General features: G+C 38.8%; 1 protein-coding gene across 2 annotated transcripts; it reads left to right on the top strand.

Moving 5' to 3' along the window:
- The first annotated feature begins 1,380 nt into the window (after positions 1-1,380).
- zbtb22b (zinc finger and BTB domain containing 22b) lies at positions 1,381-19,044 on the top strand. 2 transcript variants are annotated; one of them, XR_015779584.1, is made up of 6 exons: positions 1,381-1,521; positions 5,909-6,142; positions 7,910-8,653; positions 8,838-9,116; positions 10,510-14,704; positions 16,458-19,044. XR_015779584.1 is itself a non-coding variant. In XM_042506964.2 (5 exons), exons 2-5 carry the CDS (start codon positions 5,909-5,911, stop codon positions 11,623-11,625), a joined length of 2,373 nt encoding a protein of 790 aa, XP_042362898.2. In that variant the 5' UTR covers positions 1,381-1,521; the 3' UTR covers positions 11,626-19,044. The 2 variants fall into 2 exon arrangements, 1 of the variants encoding a protein (XP_042362898.2); XM_042506964.2 differs by having other exon boundaries at positions 10,510-19,044.
- The last annotated feature ends 203 nt before the right edge of the window (positions 19,045-19,247 follow it).

The raw sequence follows: 19,247 nt of genomic DNA, 5'->3' as shown, positions 1-19,247 counted from the left end.
CTCCATGCACGATACCAGGTGCCTCAAATCAAATCAGCTAAATGGAATTAAGCCGTCGTTGTCGTTGTTTACACCTGTGCTTTTTCTGCTGTGACAAGTTCAAATGTATTCTGTGAAAAACACTAATGCACTTTGATAATAACCATCATAATCATCTTTTTAGGTCTAGAGTTTTGTTTTGTTGGTTTTTTTTACAGTGTTTCATAAATTTTTATATATAAATATCACATGAAATCAGAACTTTGCTCTGTTTGGTAGAGCACATTTTAAATCTCTGTATTGTCATGAAAATGTGTCGAATTTAACTCAACCTGATTAAGCCATCGCTACCATTTGGTTTAGCTATGTAATGCTAAAACAAATCCACTGGATGTCACTGTGTCTTTAAATAGTCTTTTTAGTTTGTTTTCTACAAAAAGTGAGACTTCAGACATGAGGGCTGTGTGTGGTGGGATTTTCAAATGTAGGCACACTCATTTGACATGTTATTATTTCAGAAGTCTTACTGAACAGATTTATGTAACTTTAAAATTTAAAATATATTTTTCTAAAAACATGCTCTACAAAATCGTGGGTTTGGCCTTTTATGGTAAAGGTAGTGAAACTAAGCTAATGGCATCAACATTGACAAACTTCTGATAATTAGTTGTTGTTAAAGGATACATTTATTTATTACATTTATTACATTTATTTATACATAAGAAATATATATGGTGAAAATAATATATATATATATATATATATATATATATATATACAGACATACATACAGACATACATACATATATTATTCAATTTATGTGTATATATATATATATATATATATATATATATATATAAATATTTATATATATATATATATATATATACTTATATTTATACATAACGATGCAATTTTTAAAATACTTTTATTGTCATCATATCTTGTCATACATATGCATTATTATGTAACCTGTTTAGTGATGACAATGTTGTTTTGGTTTTTTTTGTTTTGACTTTTTGATTTTTTAAATTTTGTTATTTCTCACAAATCATCTTTCATCTTTGAAAATCTACAGTCTGTGTTCAATAAATTCACGTTTTTTCTACTATCACGAAAACGATGCAAATTTGATGTTGCGTATTACCCATCATATATTATATATGTGTATATTTGATAAAAATAAAAATAAAAAAATCCAAAAAAATTAAGAAAATAACAAGAACATTTTTGTCTTACTATTTTAAACAGTTTTTTTTTAATTTACCTATTATAAACATTTAAACGTCACTGCAGTATTTAACTGTGTTTATGCCATTGTTTATGTTGGGTATTTTCTGTCGGCCAAAGTCTGGCTCGTCTGTCTGGAATCCTTTTAAAGGCGACGCGTCGCTGTCTGCCGCTGCAGAAGGGACCAGACGGGGAGAACATTTCCAAAAAATGGTCCCCAAACTTCAGGGCCTGGGTAAACTGGCAGGACACACAGCCGTCAGCTCGGACAGAGACGGTGCTCCCGAAGGCTGCAGTGTCAACTAACAACGGTGAGTTTAATGTCCGCAGCGGCTCGTCGCTTTTTCGGAGCCCGCCGTCGGAGCTAGCTAGCAGGCTAACGTCACATCTGTGGCGGTATGATGAGTCTGGAGCTCTGACGGCTTGTTTCGCTGCTGCTGGTCTGCTGCTGGTCTGCTGTCTGTCAGCAGACCAGCAGCAGAGACACATCCCCACCACAACGCCTGCTTCATCTTTTACAATCAACACATTTGCTTTTGTCAACTCAAAGTGTGTTTGCAGTCCAGCTGTTGATTTTCTCGTGCACTGATAGCAGCAGCAGTAAGTGCTGCTGTGTGTATGTGATGAGGGCATTTTCTGTTTATGAATTCATTACGTGATGCTTTTTTTCTTCTCTGTAAAGTGCAAAATGACACTGTTGATCTGAGCCTTTTATAACTATCATAATGCTGTCAAAAGTGCAATCAAATTTGTTAGGGACAGTCTGATATGACATACATTTTTTGCATGACACACAGAAATGCTCACAACCAGAAATAGTGCTCAAATATCTTAGTTATAACACAAGAAGAAATGACTCCAAAATGAGTAAGAAATAAGTAAAAAGTACAATAAATTATCCTGAAAATTATTAAAAAATAAATAAGAAAAACATAGAAGACAGTCGAAAAAAAAGTCTTTTTATTAAATAAATATAATTAAGTATAAATAATAAATAATTATATTAATTATTTGGCATTCTTTATAATATGTAATTAAGATAATTATAAATATAGTTTTATGGAATATTTCTTAACATGTTGCTAACTGCCTTTTCCCCATGTTTTTGAATTCAGAGGTTTTAAAGGCATTTAAGAGAAGCACAAGAAAAGTTCCAAGTTTTAAAGGGTTAAACAATAACCCTACTTTAGTAAAAGTTAGACATATTGTCAGTATTTGACTGCTATAAAATTAAAGTAGCAATGTTGCAGTGCAAAAATATGGTCATAAGTGAAAATCCAATGTCAAAATATTACTCAATTAAACAACAAACAAAACTATTAGGGACTTTTCTGTATTTATCAGAGGAGGGAGTTGGCTGGGATGTGACTTTTTTGTTTTGTTTTTAGATTTTGTTTTATTGAAATGTGTTTTCTTGAGCCATTCAAAGTCTGTGGAAAATGTAGTTGTTAGATTTTTAAAAAAGTCCAGATGAGAAAAAGCTTCTTGTCATGTAAGCAAGGTATTTATTTTTGGTAATAGTTTAAATGAGACATGTAGAATAAAGTGATTTTGATGAAATATCAAAATGTTAAGCGCAATATTTTTTATTTTTTTTTATTCTGAAGAAAGCGCTCATCGCACATGTCCCAGTGACCATTAGAAAATTGAAAATCAAACGATAATTTCTGTTTTTGTAGTTTCTGGCTATGATAAATTGTGTTGTATTGCACTTAAAAAAAGAAGAAGTAAACGTGTTTTCTATTAAAAAAAAAAACATACAAGTTGTATGCCCTCCCCTAAGCCAAAATAAAAAAAAAACATAAGACCATCATCAGTGCCTAAAAAATATATTTGACATGTCTGTCCCTTTTTGTACCACCTCGTCCCCTCATATAATATAACAGTTCTTTAGCATCAAAATATATTTAAAGTAAAAAAAATAAATGTACTCAATGACCCAACTTAAGACTAAATATCGACTAATATATATTATTGGATTCTAATTATTGATGCATTGATATGTTCATCACTTAATGCTGCTGCAGGTATATTTAACTGCTTTATGTATTGCTGGGAAGCTTCGCCTCTGTGAATATATCACAGTTTATTTTTTGGTAATATTTTTATTATCATTCTAAATCTGCAAAATAACTCAAACTTCCAGATAAATGTGGTGGAGTGAAAAGTACAATATTTTCCTGCGCTATGAAAGCATAAAGTAGCAGAAAATGTAAATACTCAAGTACAAATACTTGAGTAAATGTACACAAAACAAAATGTTAAATGCAACACTGTTTTTGCTTCCATTTCACAGATCTGAGAGTTTTTATGCGCTGAATGCATATATTTCTTTGAAATTTTGGTCACAAATTTGTTCAAATCCCCATTAATTAACACTTCTGCTTTTTGGAGATAATCCCTCCACCTGACAGGTGTGGCACATCAAAATGCTGATTAAACAGGATCATTACACACAAGTGTGCCTCGGGAACGCAGCTCTAAAATGTGCCGTTCGATCACAACACAATGCCACAGATGTTACAGAGTTTGAGGGAACGACGTCTTTTGTGTGCATAAAGAGTTTTTGAATCTTTAAGTGGTGGAAAATGGGAGCAAAAGTATTGCTTTTAAATTTTTGTTCTATATTTTTAGTTACAATCCTCCACAAAGCTCCAAATGTACCTCACGAGCAGTTTGTGACGTGACGTGTCTTTGTGCAGCAGGAGCTAAGCGCACAAAGACACACTGAGACTGAGATCTAACAAAGACACTTCAAATAGACACTTAAGGTTGACAGCTGCACAGGGCCGTCTTTTTCTCGCCTGTCTCGAGTAGCTCTAATTTGCACTGTATTCTGGGTAAATTAAGTTTTTTTTCTGAATAACAGCACAGCCAATCACGTTAACTGCTTCCTCGATTGGCCACTGTTGCCTTTGCTTTCATTCATGCTACATACTGTGTGATAGAGGATTAACATAATGGCAATAATAATCTATTAGTTCTTTCACGTTATGTTGAGAAATAACCTTGAGTTGCTTTTAATAAGCCAAATTTGGGCAGTTTGAATAGTCAAATTAACTGGTAAATGTTCATTTTTTGAGTGCTGAGATCAGATTGACAGCTTTACGTTTGCTCGTAACGTGCTGAATGTAATTTGTCTTTGTTGACAATATTCAATTCAATATTCAATGGATGCCAGCTGACACTAACACGCTGTAATTAAACAGCTCTGCAAAAAAAACCCAAAAAACTGCCAAATCACTTGTAAAAGGTGCTGATTCAACTTTAAAGTAATTTCAGAAGCTGCCGTTTGTGCTTCTGTTCATATTCTTCTCTTTTTTTGCATTATATATCCATAGCAGAGTTTGTAATATTTTCTCCACCCCAAAGTAAATATATTAAAATACAGCCTCCAACATGATCAGAAACTACAGGTGCAACAATTTGCTGATTAACCAATCTGTGGCTTGACAAAATATTAATCAGCAGCTGTTTTAATGATCAGTTATTGATTAGTTTAGAGTATTTTTTTAAGGGGAGAACACGCGAATTCTCTGATAACAGCGTTTCTGGGCTCTACATCATTGTAAACGAAAATATCTTTGAGTTTTAGAGTCTTGATCCATAAAACAAGACTTTATAAGGCGTCATCTTCGACTGAATAAACAACTTATTGAGTATTTGTTAGAGGTCATAATTAACTAAGTAAATGCTAATTGCATAATCGTCAGCTGCTGCAGTGATCAACACCAGTCCAAAACATAAAAAGTGATCATTTTATTGTTAATTAAAGAAGAATTTATTGCAGAGCCATTATATTAGTTTGCATTAGTTTTAGATAAGTCTAATAAACTGAGAGTACACATATAGCTTAAAGTATTTATGGATTTTTTAAAACACCCTAAACACATAATTTAACCTATATACCACTACAAATTACATACTAAGTAAAAACGTTCTCAGATTGATTTTTCCTTAAAAAAAAACAGAAATGGCGATGTGCCATATTTGGGTATCTTATTTATTTATTTAGTAGCACAAAAGATGTGATAAAAACAAGTAGATAATGTTAAACACAGCAAGAAACCCAAACATTTATTTTCTCCCTAACATGACAACAAAACAAACAAAACAAGTAGTTCTAATAATCATAAACTGAACAGACACATAACACACCACCAAAGCTAATACTACAGCACAGATGTTTTTTAAGTTCGACTTAAATGAAAATAATAATGAACAAGTGAATAAAGTGGGCTGGTATTTCACAGTAATGGTCGTCTGTATTTCAGAGCATATTATCTGAGAGTTGTGCAGTAACAGGGAAGATATTTCTCTGCTTGTCTTGTTTGATATGAATGAATATCAGAGTTTGTTAAAAAAAACAAATCTGAAATACATCTGGAAAGCTGTGTTTTGAAACAATATACATAAAAACATTTGTATCAAAATGGATGCAGTGAAGCCGACGATTCCCAGCAATTTGATGCAGTTGCCAATCTGAGAAATTTCTTTTGGACTAACATCATTTTTTGCAGGGAAGGAGATATGTACTGACCTACCAGAAAAAAGAGAAAACATTTAAGGGAATGTTGCTGCATCAGGCTCAATATCTCACATCACGTTAATCTCTACCGGACAGATTCAGCCGCAGAAAACCTTTATGGAAGCATTTTGCCACAGCTGGGAGTCATGACTGTTGTTCTCCCCCCGTAGATGCAGTCCCTGCCCATGGAAGTGGGAAGCAGCAGCAGCAGCTCGGCTCCCAGCGACACATCTGGCCCGGTGGTGCAGGTGTGCTTCCCCAGCGCTCAGGCCTCGGTGCTGGACAGCCTGAACCGGCAGCGAGAAGACGGCCGGCTCTGTGACCTCTCCATCCACGTCCAGGGACAAGTGTTCAAAGCCCACCGCTGCGTCCTGGCTGCCTCCTCCCCCTACTTCCATGACCAGGTGAGAGTGTTTCGCTGTCGCACCACAGCGAGGAAACAAGCTGACTTGTTAATGACAGGGAGCTGATGTTTTCTGATCATAAAAATCTACACATAAATCTTGTATTTAAGCACTAATATGAAATTTTGTAGACGCTGTCGAGGCACAATAATAGATCTGACAATGAATTCATAGGGAAATAGCTGGCTTGATTAGTCTTTGTGGATATGACACGATTCAGTCAACACTCAGTGTGTAATTCAACCGAAATGTGTTGAAAACAAAACATTCAGAAGTCGATTATGGTCACCAGTGTTTCACTGCAGCAAGACACACGTTTTGGATGTGTCAGACACAAAATCTGTGTGGTTTTAACGCTTCTGCTTCTGATTATTTCTTGGAAAGAAAATTTGTAAAACACTAAAATGATGAGCATGGCAGAAAAGAATAAAGAATAAAAAGCCTGCAGCGTGACCGCCGCTTCACACAGATACTTGAATTGTGTCTTTCTGCTCGTCTTTAAGCTTAAAGTATTTTGTTTCCAAAAAGGCGCACTCATCTGCCAGAGATCAGTTTTACTGACACTTAACTGGGTTATATCAGACTCCAGTTAAAGAGGTAATTTTCCAATTTTCAACCAGCTTTTTACCATAACAATGCAAAGAGTTTGTGCGACCACGATTCTGGAACTTCTTGCCTGAAATGTTTTCAGAAACATGTTTTATTTTGCCATTTAACCCTTTGAAACTTGAGCAAATTGGCTTGATATCTTTAAAAAACATGATAAAAAGGCAATGAGAAATTACAGAAAAAATGGCCCAAAAACTAGCAAGAAATTAGTAAAAAAAAAAAAACGTACAAGAAAAATACCTGGAAATTAGTAAATATAAATACTCAATAAAAAGGAATAAGAAAGTTTTTTTTAAAAAAAAGGAAATGAACCAGAAAAAAATGCTTAAAAATTCTAATAATTCTGAGGTGCCCAGTAGCTCATCTGGAAAAGCGGGCGTCCGATGTTCAGAGGCTACGTCCTCGCTGCAGGAGCCACAGGTTCGATTCCAGCCTTGGCTGTTTGCTGCTTGTCATCCTCTCTCTGTCCCTCCTTAATGCTTAAGCTATCCTATTAAAAAAGGAAAAAAGCCCCAAAAATAATCTACTTTTTTTGTAACGTTGTAAATATAGTTCTCACCTAATTTGACAGTTTTCCTTCGCTTTTTAAACATATTTTTCTAAATCTACAAATTTTTTGCAGTTTGTGAAACACGGCTCACCAAGTTGCTCTTTGCTTTTTGGAAAGAAAAACACACTTATTTTCAGAGTTCACAGGTGCAAATACTTATGAAAAGCATCTGAAAGCAGCACATGAAAAGTGATGTCGCTCCAGGTTTCCATGGATTTACTGTAGTTCGAGATTGTTTATTAACAGAAAGCCACGATATTGTTTTTAGAAGGGCACCTCGCTTTACGTCACCTACTGGTAGCAGCATTTTAAGGCCCATTTATTCTGGTAGTTGAAGGTTTTCTACCTCTTGAGCAAAAGCAAATGCCACAGTCAGTTTTCTTCGTTTTCTCTGGTTATGTAGCACCAGATTCAAAAGTATTTGCATCTTTATACTGCATAGATGTCCTTGTTTTACAAAATAACCGTCTTTTCAGAAGTGAAATACCCCTTTAACTGGAAAACAGAGTTATCATCAAAAATGGTAATATTAAGGGGGATTTGGATTGTGATCAGTAAGTTTCCACCAAGTAACCAATGTTTTCCTGTTCCATATTGTCCTCCTCCAGGTACTACTGAAGAACATGTCTACAGTCTCCATCCCGGCAGTCATGGACCCGCTGGCGTTTGAGAGCGTGCTGAGCTGTGCCTACACCGGTCAGCTCCGGATGCTGCGCGAGGACATCGTCAACTACCTCACGGTGGGCAGCGTCCTGCAGATGTGGCACATCGTGGACAAATGCACCGAGCTGCTGAAGGAGGGCCGGGCTGCTGCGGGAGGAGGGAGCAGCGGAGGAGGTGCTGTGCAGGAAGCAGCCAGCGTCAGAGGAGGTGGAGGGTCAGCTAACCTCGGGTGCAGCAGCAGCAATGGTGACGGCGTTGCAGGCGGTGGTAATGGAGCTGGCAGTGATGGGGGTGTGAGTGGTGGTCAGGCCCAGGTTGCAGGGTCCAACGAGCCGCAGCCGGCCTCCCAACCTCCCAGCCGGCCGTCAGTGAGTGAGAGCCAGTCTCCCAGCAGCACCAACTACTTCAGCCCCAGGGACGGGAGCAGCTTCGGAGGGAGCGGTGCAGCCGCAGCTGGGGCCTCAGCGGACGGAGGCGGGGCCAGCAACACCCCCAGTTACTGCACCCCATCAGGAGGAGAGGAAGCCTTCCTTATTGAGGAAGAGGAGGAGGAGGGAGAGGAGGAAGAGGAGGAAGTACTGTACCACCAAAGGAAGAGAGGAAGAGGCAGCGGGAGGAGGAAGAAAATGAGTTCGGTGTCAGAGCAGGAAGTGGGCGTCAGCGACAGTTTTGGCGTGTCTTCCTATCAGGTGAGGGTCCGTCAGTGTGAGCAGCCGACACCAGTGTATCTTCAAATTTAAGTCAGAGGCGTTTATTTAAAAAAAAAAAAAAAGAAACAAACATAAAAAAACAGTTTTCATCTCACTAAGCTTTAATTAAGATGTTGGTATCCCACATTAACTGTATTATAACCTGACATGTCTTTATTGAAAGGATGGGGAGGTCTCGGCGTTGCCGCTGCAGAAGCGTCCGACCTACAGCCAGCCCAGCATCATGCCCCGAAAACAGTGGGTGGTGGTGAAAACCGAACGCATGGAGGACGACGACCTCATCGTGGTGTCCGGGGAGGAAGGAGGCGAAGACGAGGAGGACGAGGATGAGAGGGAGATGGAGCTGGCCAGAGAGAGGGAGAGAAGCGACTTCAACATTTCCAACGTTAGGAGCCTGTCAGCCGATCTGGGAAGCAGAGCTGAGAACGACATGGACTCACAGGTGAGCTGAAACAAACTTTAAAAAGACACAATGTGTAGATTTTTCATGTGATTTTAGCATCTTTCAAAGTATTTTAAAAGTTTTTGTTTTGTCGAAAAAAATGAGAGACCTAGTGAAAACTGGTGCAAAGTGTTTGTTAGCGACCCCCACCACCAGGAGGCGCCTAAGGTGTAAAATATTCAGGTGAAACCAATGACTGTGTATAAATATAGGTAATGTATCTCCAAATCCTCCCACTGTACAAAAAAGAAGCCAAAATGTTCCATGTTTAGCTGTGATATTGAGCTGGTGACGTGATTTGGAGCCAGACTCTGCACTGTAGCAATCTTTACAGTATTGAATTCCCACCCATACACCCATCCGACCAATCACAATCAACGCCATTGATAGCAAACACACTGATTGGCACAGACAGCTGTCAATCATAACGTTGCATCCTCTTTTCCAAGCTTCAAATAACTAATTAAAACCAAACTTAAAGAGTAAGAATGCTGCTACTTTTGGCTCCTCATTGGAAAATGAAAGAAAATGGGCAGGGCTGGGAGCGACACTCCCAGTCAGCCAGTCGTGCCACCTCTCGATCCACAGCACCTTCCTGCCCCTGGACACACACAAAGTAGTCTGAGAGGGCGAAGACGGAGCTTTGTCAATGATGAAAGCAGCTCCTGCCAGCAAAATAAGCCAACAGCAAAATTCAATTGCAGTAGCCAAATTTCAGCCTTTAGAGGGAAGTCACAATGCATATTTATACACAATATAGAGAATTTTAATACTGTGCACTTAAATTTCAAGAGATGGACCTGAATCAATCAATCAATCAACACTACAAAAAAAAACCCTATATTGCTTCTCAACTGAAAAAGAAAAGCAAACTCTTGAACCCACAACAAGGTGATAACAACTACTTTAAATGACAGAAATGATCTTTGGGAAAACATTATTTGGCATGTGCATGTATGTATGAGTTTTTAGTTAAGTCCATGTCCCTTCCAGTAATACTGAGGGGGCGAGATTAATGATCTATACTGCAGGAAGCTACCAGGGGGTGACTGAGCTGTTTTGGCTTCACTTTTGGGAAGCTGCCATGTCGTTCATCTTTATATACAGTCTTTGGATGAAACAAAAATCCAGCCATCTGAACCTGTGTGATGTACAAAATAGATATTTTTCAAACTTGGTAATTTTCTAAATTCATGCTGCATATGAGATTGCACTGCACATTAGCTTTCCCACATGCAGGTGCTGAGGACTCTGCAGGGAAATCTCTGCAAAATCCCTGAAAAGCATTTCAAAGTCACTAGTTTGGAATTTTGCAAATATTCCTGATGCAGAAAAATCCCAGCACTTTGCATTTATCGCAGATTCAAAACCCTTTCTCTTCGTCTGCCTCCAGGTGGACTACTGCCAGTCTTCAGAAGACTACCTCAAGTTTGAAGGCAGTTTGATGGACCAGACTTTAGCTCAGCACCTTCATGACAGTGCAGCAGGTCAGAGCCAGAGCGCGAACCGTGCCGTGTCGGCGCTGCTGGGCCAGGTTCAGTCTGCTGCCTCGGCACGGGCCCAGCTCTTCCCGCTGGACATGCAGGGGAACCAGATCCTCCTCTATAGCCAGGCCTCCGGACTCTCGCTGGACGCGGCCGCCCCTCCCCTGGGAATGGCAGGCGGTATGATCGGAGGCACCTCCTTCAAAGGTCCCAGTCTGGAGCACGGTGCGGTCCACCTGTCGGTGCAGGGCGGTTTGGGAGTTGACAGCATGGACAGCGGGGGGATCGGAGGGGTAAGTGGGAGTGGTGGCGGCAACAGCAGCTCCGGGGGTTCGGGGAAAGTGTTTATGTGCCACTGTGGTAAGACCTTCACCCACAAGAGCATGAGGGACCGCCACATCAACATGCACCTGGACCTGAGGCCCTTCCACTGCCCCGTCTGCGCCAAGAAGTTCAAGATGAAGCATCACCTCACGGAGCACATGAAGACGCACACGGGCCTCAAGCCGTACGACTGCCTCGGCTGCGGCAAGAAGTTCATGTGGCGCGACAGCTTCATGAGGCACCGCTCGCACTGCGAGAGGCGCAGCGGGCTGGGAGAGAGCGGCGAGGGTGGGAGCAGCGGCGAGGGAGGGAGAAGAGGAGGAGGTGGGGGTGAGGATGGGCCAGATTTGATTTCCTCCCCTCACCTCCTCCTGTCTGCGGGTGAGGGAGGACAGGGCGGTATTTTAGGTGGAGGAGGGAGAGGAGGAGTGTCTGTTTCTTCTCCACACCTCTCCGGCGCTGTTCTGTCGCCGCAGCACTCCGGCGTCTCAGGAACAGGAAGTAGCAGCAGTAACAGCAGCGTGAGTAACAGCAGCGGTGCTGCTCTGAGCAACAGCATGGCCGCCTCAGGGGCGCTCCTGGGGGTCGTCTCCCAGAGTCCCGGTCAGGGATCAGGGATGTTTGCCGGTCTCGGGTTGGGTAGAAGTGTGTGTGATGAAGACGTGTGTGAAGTCAGTGCCAATGACAGCAGTGTGACTTAAACCAGAAGTGTGTGCGTGATGTCCAGCGGGCGCCTCTTTCTGAGTCATGCTTCTTGTTCCTGCTGCTGTTTTTACAATTTAGGAAACTTTAAAGAAGCTTTTCTGAAACACTTTTAACTGCCAACAATTTCAAGCAGGAAGTTTGTTCTTTGTCGAGATGAAAAAAGGCGAGGCTCCCGTTGGACACACAACCTAAAGAAGCTCTAAGTGTTTATAGAAAAATGGGACATTGAGGTTCCAGTCGACTGTTGTGCCGTGAAGTTTCTGAAACAGACTTGTGGTCGAATTGGTGCCATCTTAAATTATCACCGCACCGCAAAGACTTTTGGAAACTTGCCTCCGAAATGTGGCCTCATTATAAATTTTGTCTCAGTGAGTAAGCTATTGTTTAAAATATCCCAGATGTTATAAAAAAAAAGTTTGGTTTTGTGGAAGAAAGCTTTGCGTGTCGAGAGGAAACCAAAAACGAAGAGACAGCGCTTCACTAACAAACTGTTACTTTCTGTGGCAACATAATAGTATCAGTAGAGTAAAAAAATGGCTGTTCTAAATTGCTGTGATTTTCTGCAGTATTGTATTATAAAGTATCACTGTCATATTAAGAAAAACGCAAATCTGCAAAACAAAAACACATGATCCAAGTAAGAAAAGAAGAAGCTAAAGTTGCAGATTTGTGTTTTTTTTTAACCGTCACAGCAGCAGCGGTGCATCTTGTCCTCAGTGTCCCGTGTGACGGACTCACTGTCAGCACTGCCACGTCGTTTTAGGTGATAAATACGGTGCTGCTCTGCTTGAAGCGGAAGCTGGATTACAGTGAAAGGCACAATCATTTATCCTCACCACAAGGGATCTCCGATTGATCCCAGACGTTTGTACAGGCAGGAACAAGTGCGTCTCGTTGAAGTAGCTAAAGATTAAATCTCTTTTTCCGATACAGCCGATAACTAACACAAACACTACCTGTCAGTGATAAGCTCAGAACTTCCTCTCCGGACCTTTAAAAGCAGGAGGCGACTGATCTGCTCGGCAGTAGAAGCCCCCGTTGCTTTCAGTTTTGCTGCTGTTACCTGCTTTCACTTCCTTGTCGTTCACAGTGCTTTGAGAAGTATATTATTACTGTAAATATATAGAAACATATGTTGTTTACTCATCAGACCTGGAACAAATACTAACTTGTGATACCGATGCGTCGGTTTGCTGCCGTTTGTTTTGGGAGGAGTTAACCAGTTGTATTTGAAAGTGTTCTACACCCGAAAAATCATCTTAGCCTGCAGCGCATCTCTTCGATAGTTCAGAGAAGAGTATAAAAATCTAGCAACGGTAGATGGTCTTATCTAAGCTATACAGTGTATAGTGACTTTACAAGCGTACCTCCTCTGAAGGGTTGACAGAATAGAAGTTTTGGACCCAAATGAAAAGATAACCTCATTTTTGCAGTAACTCTTATGCACATAAAGAAGTCACATCTATTTTTTTTAAATTCCTTTTTAATTAAGACTTTTTGTTATTACAGGGGGACACATTTCAATTATTTGACTTTGTCTTTGGATTTCTTTTTTTCCCCACTGTTGGATTTTCCTTCTCATTTAAGCATCGTGGAGTCGTGTAGGCGACCTCTCGGAGGGTTATACATGTTTTTGTTATTGACTTGTTTTGGTTTTGGTCTCGCCTGTTCCTGTTTTGGTCCTGGATGTGAACGTGATAATAGTCCAGGTGCTCTGTTCTGAAGACAGCACTAGTTTGAAACATAAGCTAAAGATTTGTTTGGTTTAGATACAAGTTTTCTGAGAAGTCCAGATCAATGGAAACAGATTTCAGAGTAAAAGTCAGCAATGTTTTGATTTTTTTTTTTTTTTTTTTTGGAACCACCTGAAGAAAACTTTTAAGTCCAAGAAAAAAAATTAAATACTGGACTCAAACATCCTGAACTTTTTGTTTTCTAAACTTTGAGTAACAGTGGTAATTATTGCAAAAGATATTTAGTGACAATTGTGATATTCTGTTACCTAAAAAAAAAGGTGAAAATACGAAACATTTTGTGGTAAAACAGCTGATTGGTACTGCGGCTCCTAAAGTCTGAAAAGCTTGATCATTTGAATTTTTTATTTTGTGTGCACAAGCAGAGATGAAAAAGTGAAGCTAATTCAGAAGTGCCAAAAACCGAAGTTCTCCTAATTGCTAACTGAGGCTGGCGCCAAAACAGGGCAAATTCCCATAAACCCTCATGTTGAAATGCACAACTTTATACACAACCTGGTACAAAAAAAAAGTTTGGTCTCTGTAACCAAATTTAATATTCATGACAACCGTACGTGGTTGAATTTTTATAGAACTCACCCGTTTGCACTTTATTAAGGCCCAAAGTTACACATAAGTAATGTGGGAGTGACAGGCTGTGTGCGAGGCATCACCACAATAACACGGTCCCTTCTGCTCCAAAACAAACCCCAAAATGTTGATGTTTGAAATGCAACTTCGAGGCTTGAAGAGTCCACATGTGACGTTGTGCTCTCTATGTCCATTATTTATACAGTCTATATGTGTGCACAAGATAAAAAATGATCATCTTACAGGACTTTAGGGGCACCGTGGAAAACGAAACTTGATTAGCTGAGTTTGTCCGTTATATGGTGACTGTGTGCATCTGAAGTCATTAGAGACACATCGATCTCATAGTGAATTATCTTGTGCACAAAAGGTTTTTTAAAAATCTCACCTTACGTTGCTTTAGAGCCTCCATAGATGTAAATGTAACACCTTCTGAGTGAATATTTGGAGCAAGGCTGAAATGCAGATCATGTTAGTTACTTTTAGGATCTCAGGACTTCGTCATTGCTCGCTCACAGAAAAAAAGTTGTTCTCAAGATGTCTAATTAAAACACAGGTCATTTGAATACTTTGAACCTCACAGAAATGTAACCTCAAAGTTTTTTTTCTCAGTTCTCCACTGTACACAAAAACCATGTTCTCCTCTGGGCCTTGCTGTGGTTAAAATACACTATTAGTTCTGTGCTGTATCTATACTGGGACCTTACTGGACATGTACTGGTAACACTACGGATAGGACACGCTGACAGAGGTATTACACTACGGTACAGATACGTTCAGCTTTTGTTTTTTAATTAAATAATTGAGTTGGTTTTGTTTGTAAAGGAGGTTGTATGTGTCGCCAATATTTCTGCCAAACAGGTTTAGGTGCCTTACCAGCACTTTCACTTCCTCAACACTTCCAGTTTCTGTTTTTTATTAATAATCTAATCTTACAGTGTAAAATTAAAACAAATGTATATACATATAAACAACAACGTTGTGTTGTAAAGTATATTAATAACATGGAGTCCATTAGTACCTTGTGTTGGGACATTAGTGCACAAGGATGCATTAAACTGGAGGTAACCATGGCAACAGTTCTGATGCTCAAAGATACATAAGATGATTGTCTCTGATGAAACAAACAAAAAAAATAGGGAAGACAATGTTAACATAACACACCTTTTCTTTTTCTGTATGTGGCCACATTATTACATTCGGATGTGTCCTTATATAGAAAGTTACACACTGTCTTCACCTTGTTTGTTTTTTTATTGTCGAATCACCTCGCAGAGCTGCTCGAAATAATTTAGAAATTCGGAAACGTATTTACATTTAGCAGGCTGCAGACTCTCCATAAGGAAATGCATCAGGACACCAGATCCTGCAATATTGCATAAATACTTTTGTTAGTTAGTCCTATTAGTTTTTAACAATGTTTTAAATTTTAAATTTTAATTTTTAATTTTAATTTCAATGAAAAGTGTTTGTTTTTGCCACTAACAGTGTGGAAAACATGATGTTAAGATATCTACAGAGATAAACATTTTGTTAATGAGTAAGATTCTTTTTGTTTCACCAGAAAGAGCTCCAAAATTGCCTTTGCCAAACCCACCAGACTCCATTTAAATACATTATACTTTTAGCATGAACAGAGCCAGCATGTTTTCTCATATACTATAAATGGGTGAATTTAGGATTTATTTAAACTAAACCAGGGTTGGTGATGTTTTGGGAAAGTAGAAAGACAAACCAAGATGTTTTTTGTGATTTTTTTGATTGTTTTTTATTTTTGGTTTTAATGAAGTGTGTTTTACAACGATAAAAATGATTGATTGTTTCAGTAGAGTCTGGTGGAGTCAGCAGTCTGAGTTTGGCGATAGCGTTTTCAGGGCTGTTTCTTGTCAAAAAAAAAAAAAAATCCTACACTTTAATAAAATATCTATCTTGGATCCTTTCCATAATGTTATCAGACATAGAATCTAATCCATCAGTGGCAAAAAAGAAGCAGTTTTAATAGACATATTTATACATTTATACTGTACACAATTATCTATGACACCATGACATATACACAACTGACAATGTGAACATGCCTCAAAAACGTCGCAGCCCGGGGCCCTGATTGAAGAATACAGAACTCATCCTTAAAATGTAAGAATATTATTTATAATTTGTTACAAAATAATATTCACTCTTAAAGTGGTACGCTCCCTTTTGGCCACAGTCGGTACTGTGATTTATAGAGTTTAATGTAAACCTGCAGCAATGTGACGAGCATGTGTTTATGAAGATATGTAGCTGTGTTATTTGTTCGACATGCTTTAACCAAATCGTTTTTCAGTGTGCCGGTGTAGCTACAGCACAGGACAGTTAGTGGTGGAAATATGACACATGACCTCTTTAACATCTTATATGCCTTCAGAGATGTTTTTACATTTCCAGTTATGTAGAGCAAAGAGATAAAGGATCTGAGTGTTTTACCTTCTGTGAAGGCTGAGTTTGGATATTTTTATACGCAGGTTTGGAGCTAAATGAAAGGACCGTTGGCTTTTGCACGTGATCAGTGATCTGTGAAGTGTGACCTCCAGTGTTTCCTGTGTGATCTGCTACAGCTGTGTTTGTAGGTAATGTTGGTTTCACATTTTTTTCCTGTTTACTCCTCCGCTGAACAGCTGCAGAGAAAACACTGGGCGGTTGTAAAAGCAGAATGTGTGAGAGACGTATTTCGTGGTGATTTAATGCTTTTCTTAAGGTGTGGAGTTAAACACGTGAAGTGTGACAAAACTCTAAAGTGCTTAAACATGCATATATGCTGACTTAAAATTTAAATGCAACACTTCTGTTTTTGCTCCCATTTTTCACAGGTTAAAGTTAAAGATCAAAGACTTCTTTAATGCACTCATTACGTATATTTTTGTCAAATTTTGGTGAACACTTCTCATTTTCCAAGATAATCCATCCACCTGACAAGTGTGGCACATAAAGATACTGATTTTGACAGCTTCATTACACACAGGTGTGCCTTGGGATGGTCACAATTGAGAGGCCACACCCCTCAGGTGGAGGGATGAACTTAAGTGCTCACTAACACAGATTTTAACATTTACATTTAACTCTTTTGAGTGCATAAAAAAGTGTTTAACTCGGAAAAAAAGGGGAAAAAAACAAATGTGTTGCATTAACATTTTTTTGCAGTGTATGTCTTTCATGGAGAGTGAATGTAGGTGAAGAAGACGAGCACATTTATTTGTATGTTTATATTCCTCAGCACACACATAAAGAGACAGGGTGTTTTGCATTCTCACACAGAAGGCTCAGTCAGAAATATGTGAACTCTTAGGAAACCAGTTTTACCAGTTTAAGAAATGGGTGACAGAATAATAAATACTTAACCCAAAAGTGAAGACGGCTGTCAGAAGGTTTTTTCTTTAGTCAGTAACAGTCCGCATGGTAGAGTTTGTGGTGCTCAGTCAACCGCTTTAGTCAGATTTAACCCTCGTGTGTCATGAAAACTGCCATAGAAAGGTGCAGATTTAAAGGTGCGTTCAGTGATTCTAATTTAGTACACTTGTTTTCCAGATTAATCCAATATCTCCTCATGATCAACTAGCCGTCCCTTCCGTGTTTGTGCTGAAAATACGCATCTGTAATTGGGAATCAAACTAAGGGACTCGGACAGAGCTACACAATACTGTTGCCATCATTCAGCAACATGTTTGTTCTCATGCACAGGACAGGGAGAAGGCCATGGATGCACAGGTGTAGATTTCTGATGGTATTTAGAACATTTGCATTTGTCTTTCCCAATAAAACATAAGTAGCAGAAGACTTTTATTTTGACAAAATTAAAGATATTTCTCATTGAGGCAGAAAAGGTGCAAATTGGTACGTACAAAAATCACTAGATGCATGAATTTAAGTGTTTGGTGCTCAGAATTTTCTGGTAAACGAACAAAACCTTAAAAATCAAAACCTAAAAACAAACAAAACCTATACTCTAATGGATGAGGACAGAGGATGGCAGTGGGGAGGGCTGGACAGTAAAATGGAGCTTCTGGAGAGTTGTATTTGTTTGGGTGTCGAGTTCAAATATCAGTCTTTCTTCAGAAACACAGACTCCAATGTAAATTGGAAGAGCAGCAGTTTGCATCTTAGATCGTGAGTTTTGATATGCAACTGCACATTGCAATAGCTTACAATTTGTCACAGTTAAAATCCTGTCAAATAATCAATAAAACCTCAACAGCATGTGTTCTGTACGGTGTTAATCTTATTGTGCAAATACTCACACAAGAACTTTTTTTTTAAAAAAAGCTGTGCTTAATCAGAAATTGTATAAAAACATATAAATTATGATACAAAAATAAACTAAATAGACCCCAAACCAAAGAGAATTTAAATTTTATTCATGATTAAGGGCCCAGTTGTGGCTGAGGGGCCCTGTAAGCATGTTTTTGCTTCAAAATGCCTTTTGATGCCCTCTTATAATGGATTAATGTGAGGAAGTTTATTGCTGTGTTTAAAGTAGCTCTGCAGCTTCAGCGCTGCAGCACCAACACACTTAACGGTTTGTGAATGACAACAGACGTCATCTGCTGTATGACTTTTATTTTTATCCATAACCCTGTTATTTCCCTGCCCCTGTGTATTGTTTATTATAATTGTGCAAATTATATTTTCATGCTTTGGAAACCTTGCAATGTATGCTGCCATGCAATTAAAGCAACCTTAATTTAAAAAATAATTTAAAAAAATTAATTAAAAAACTCTCAACTACAACTGCATCTTGCACCACGCCTAATATGAAGAGCTGAACATTCCTTCATGAGGAGAAAGTGAAGATTGAAGGATCTGTGTAAAGAGCTCAGAGTTGCTGCTGAAAACTAGACTGAGGTATTTTAATTATTTTTGTACATTCCACAAACTATGTAACACGACTTCTTACATGTCTTCTGATTGACCAGTTGATTGTTGAACAGAAAATGACAGTTGTCAATAGACATTTTTATGTAAATCCTGAGTGGTACTAATAATGTAACAGTACATCAATATTCACCTCCGCCCTGTATCAAAATAATGGATTAATAAATTATTTGGTGCAAATTATGGGTGTTGTTTGTCTTTAATATTTGTTTTGTATCTCAGAAATATAGATAAGATCAACAGATGCTACGCAGGTTTTTGTCCTGATTGTTACCTGCACAGGTTAAAGTGCAGCTGCCTCAATAGTCTGAGAAAATTGCAACAGCAACATTATGGTAATTGTAATATGTTTAATATTGCAAGTAAAGATGCCACAACTACAGATG

Source organism: Plectropomus leopardus, chromosome 17, assembly GCF_026936395.1.
Source record: "Plectropomus leopardus strain MGB_pleo_1.0 chromosome 17, ASM2693639v1, whole genome shotgun sequence".
NCBI lineage: Eukaryota > Metazoa > Chordata > Actinopteri > Perciformes > Serranidae > Plectropomus > Plectropomus leopardus.
This window is presented reverse-complemented; position numbering and strand designations above follow the sequence as displayed.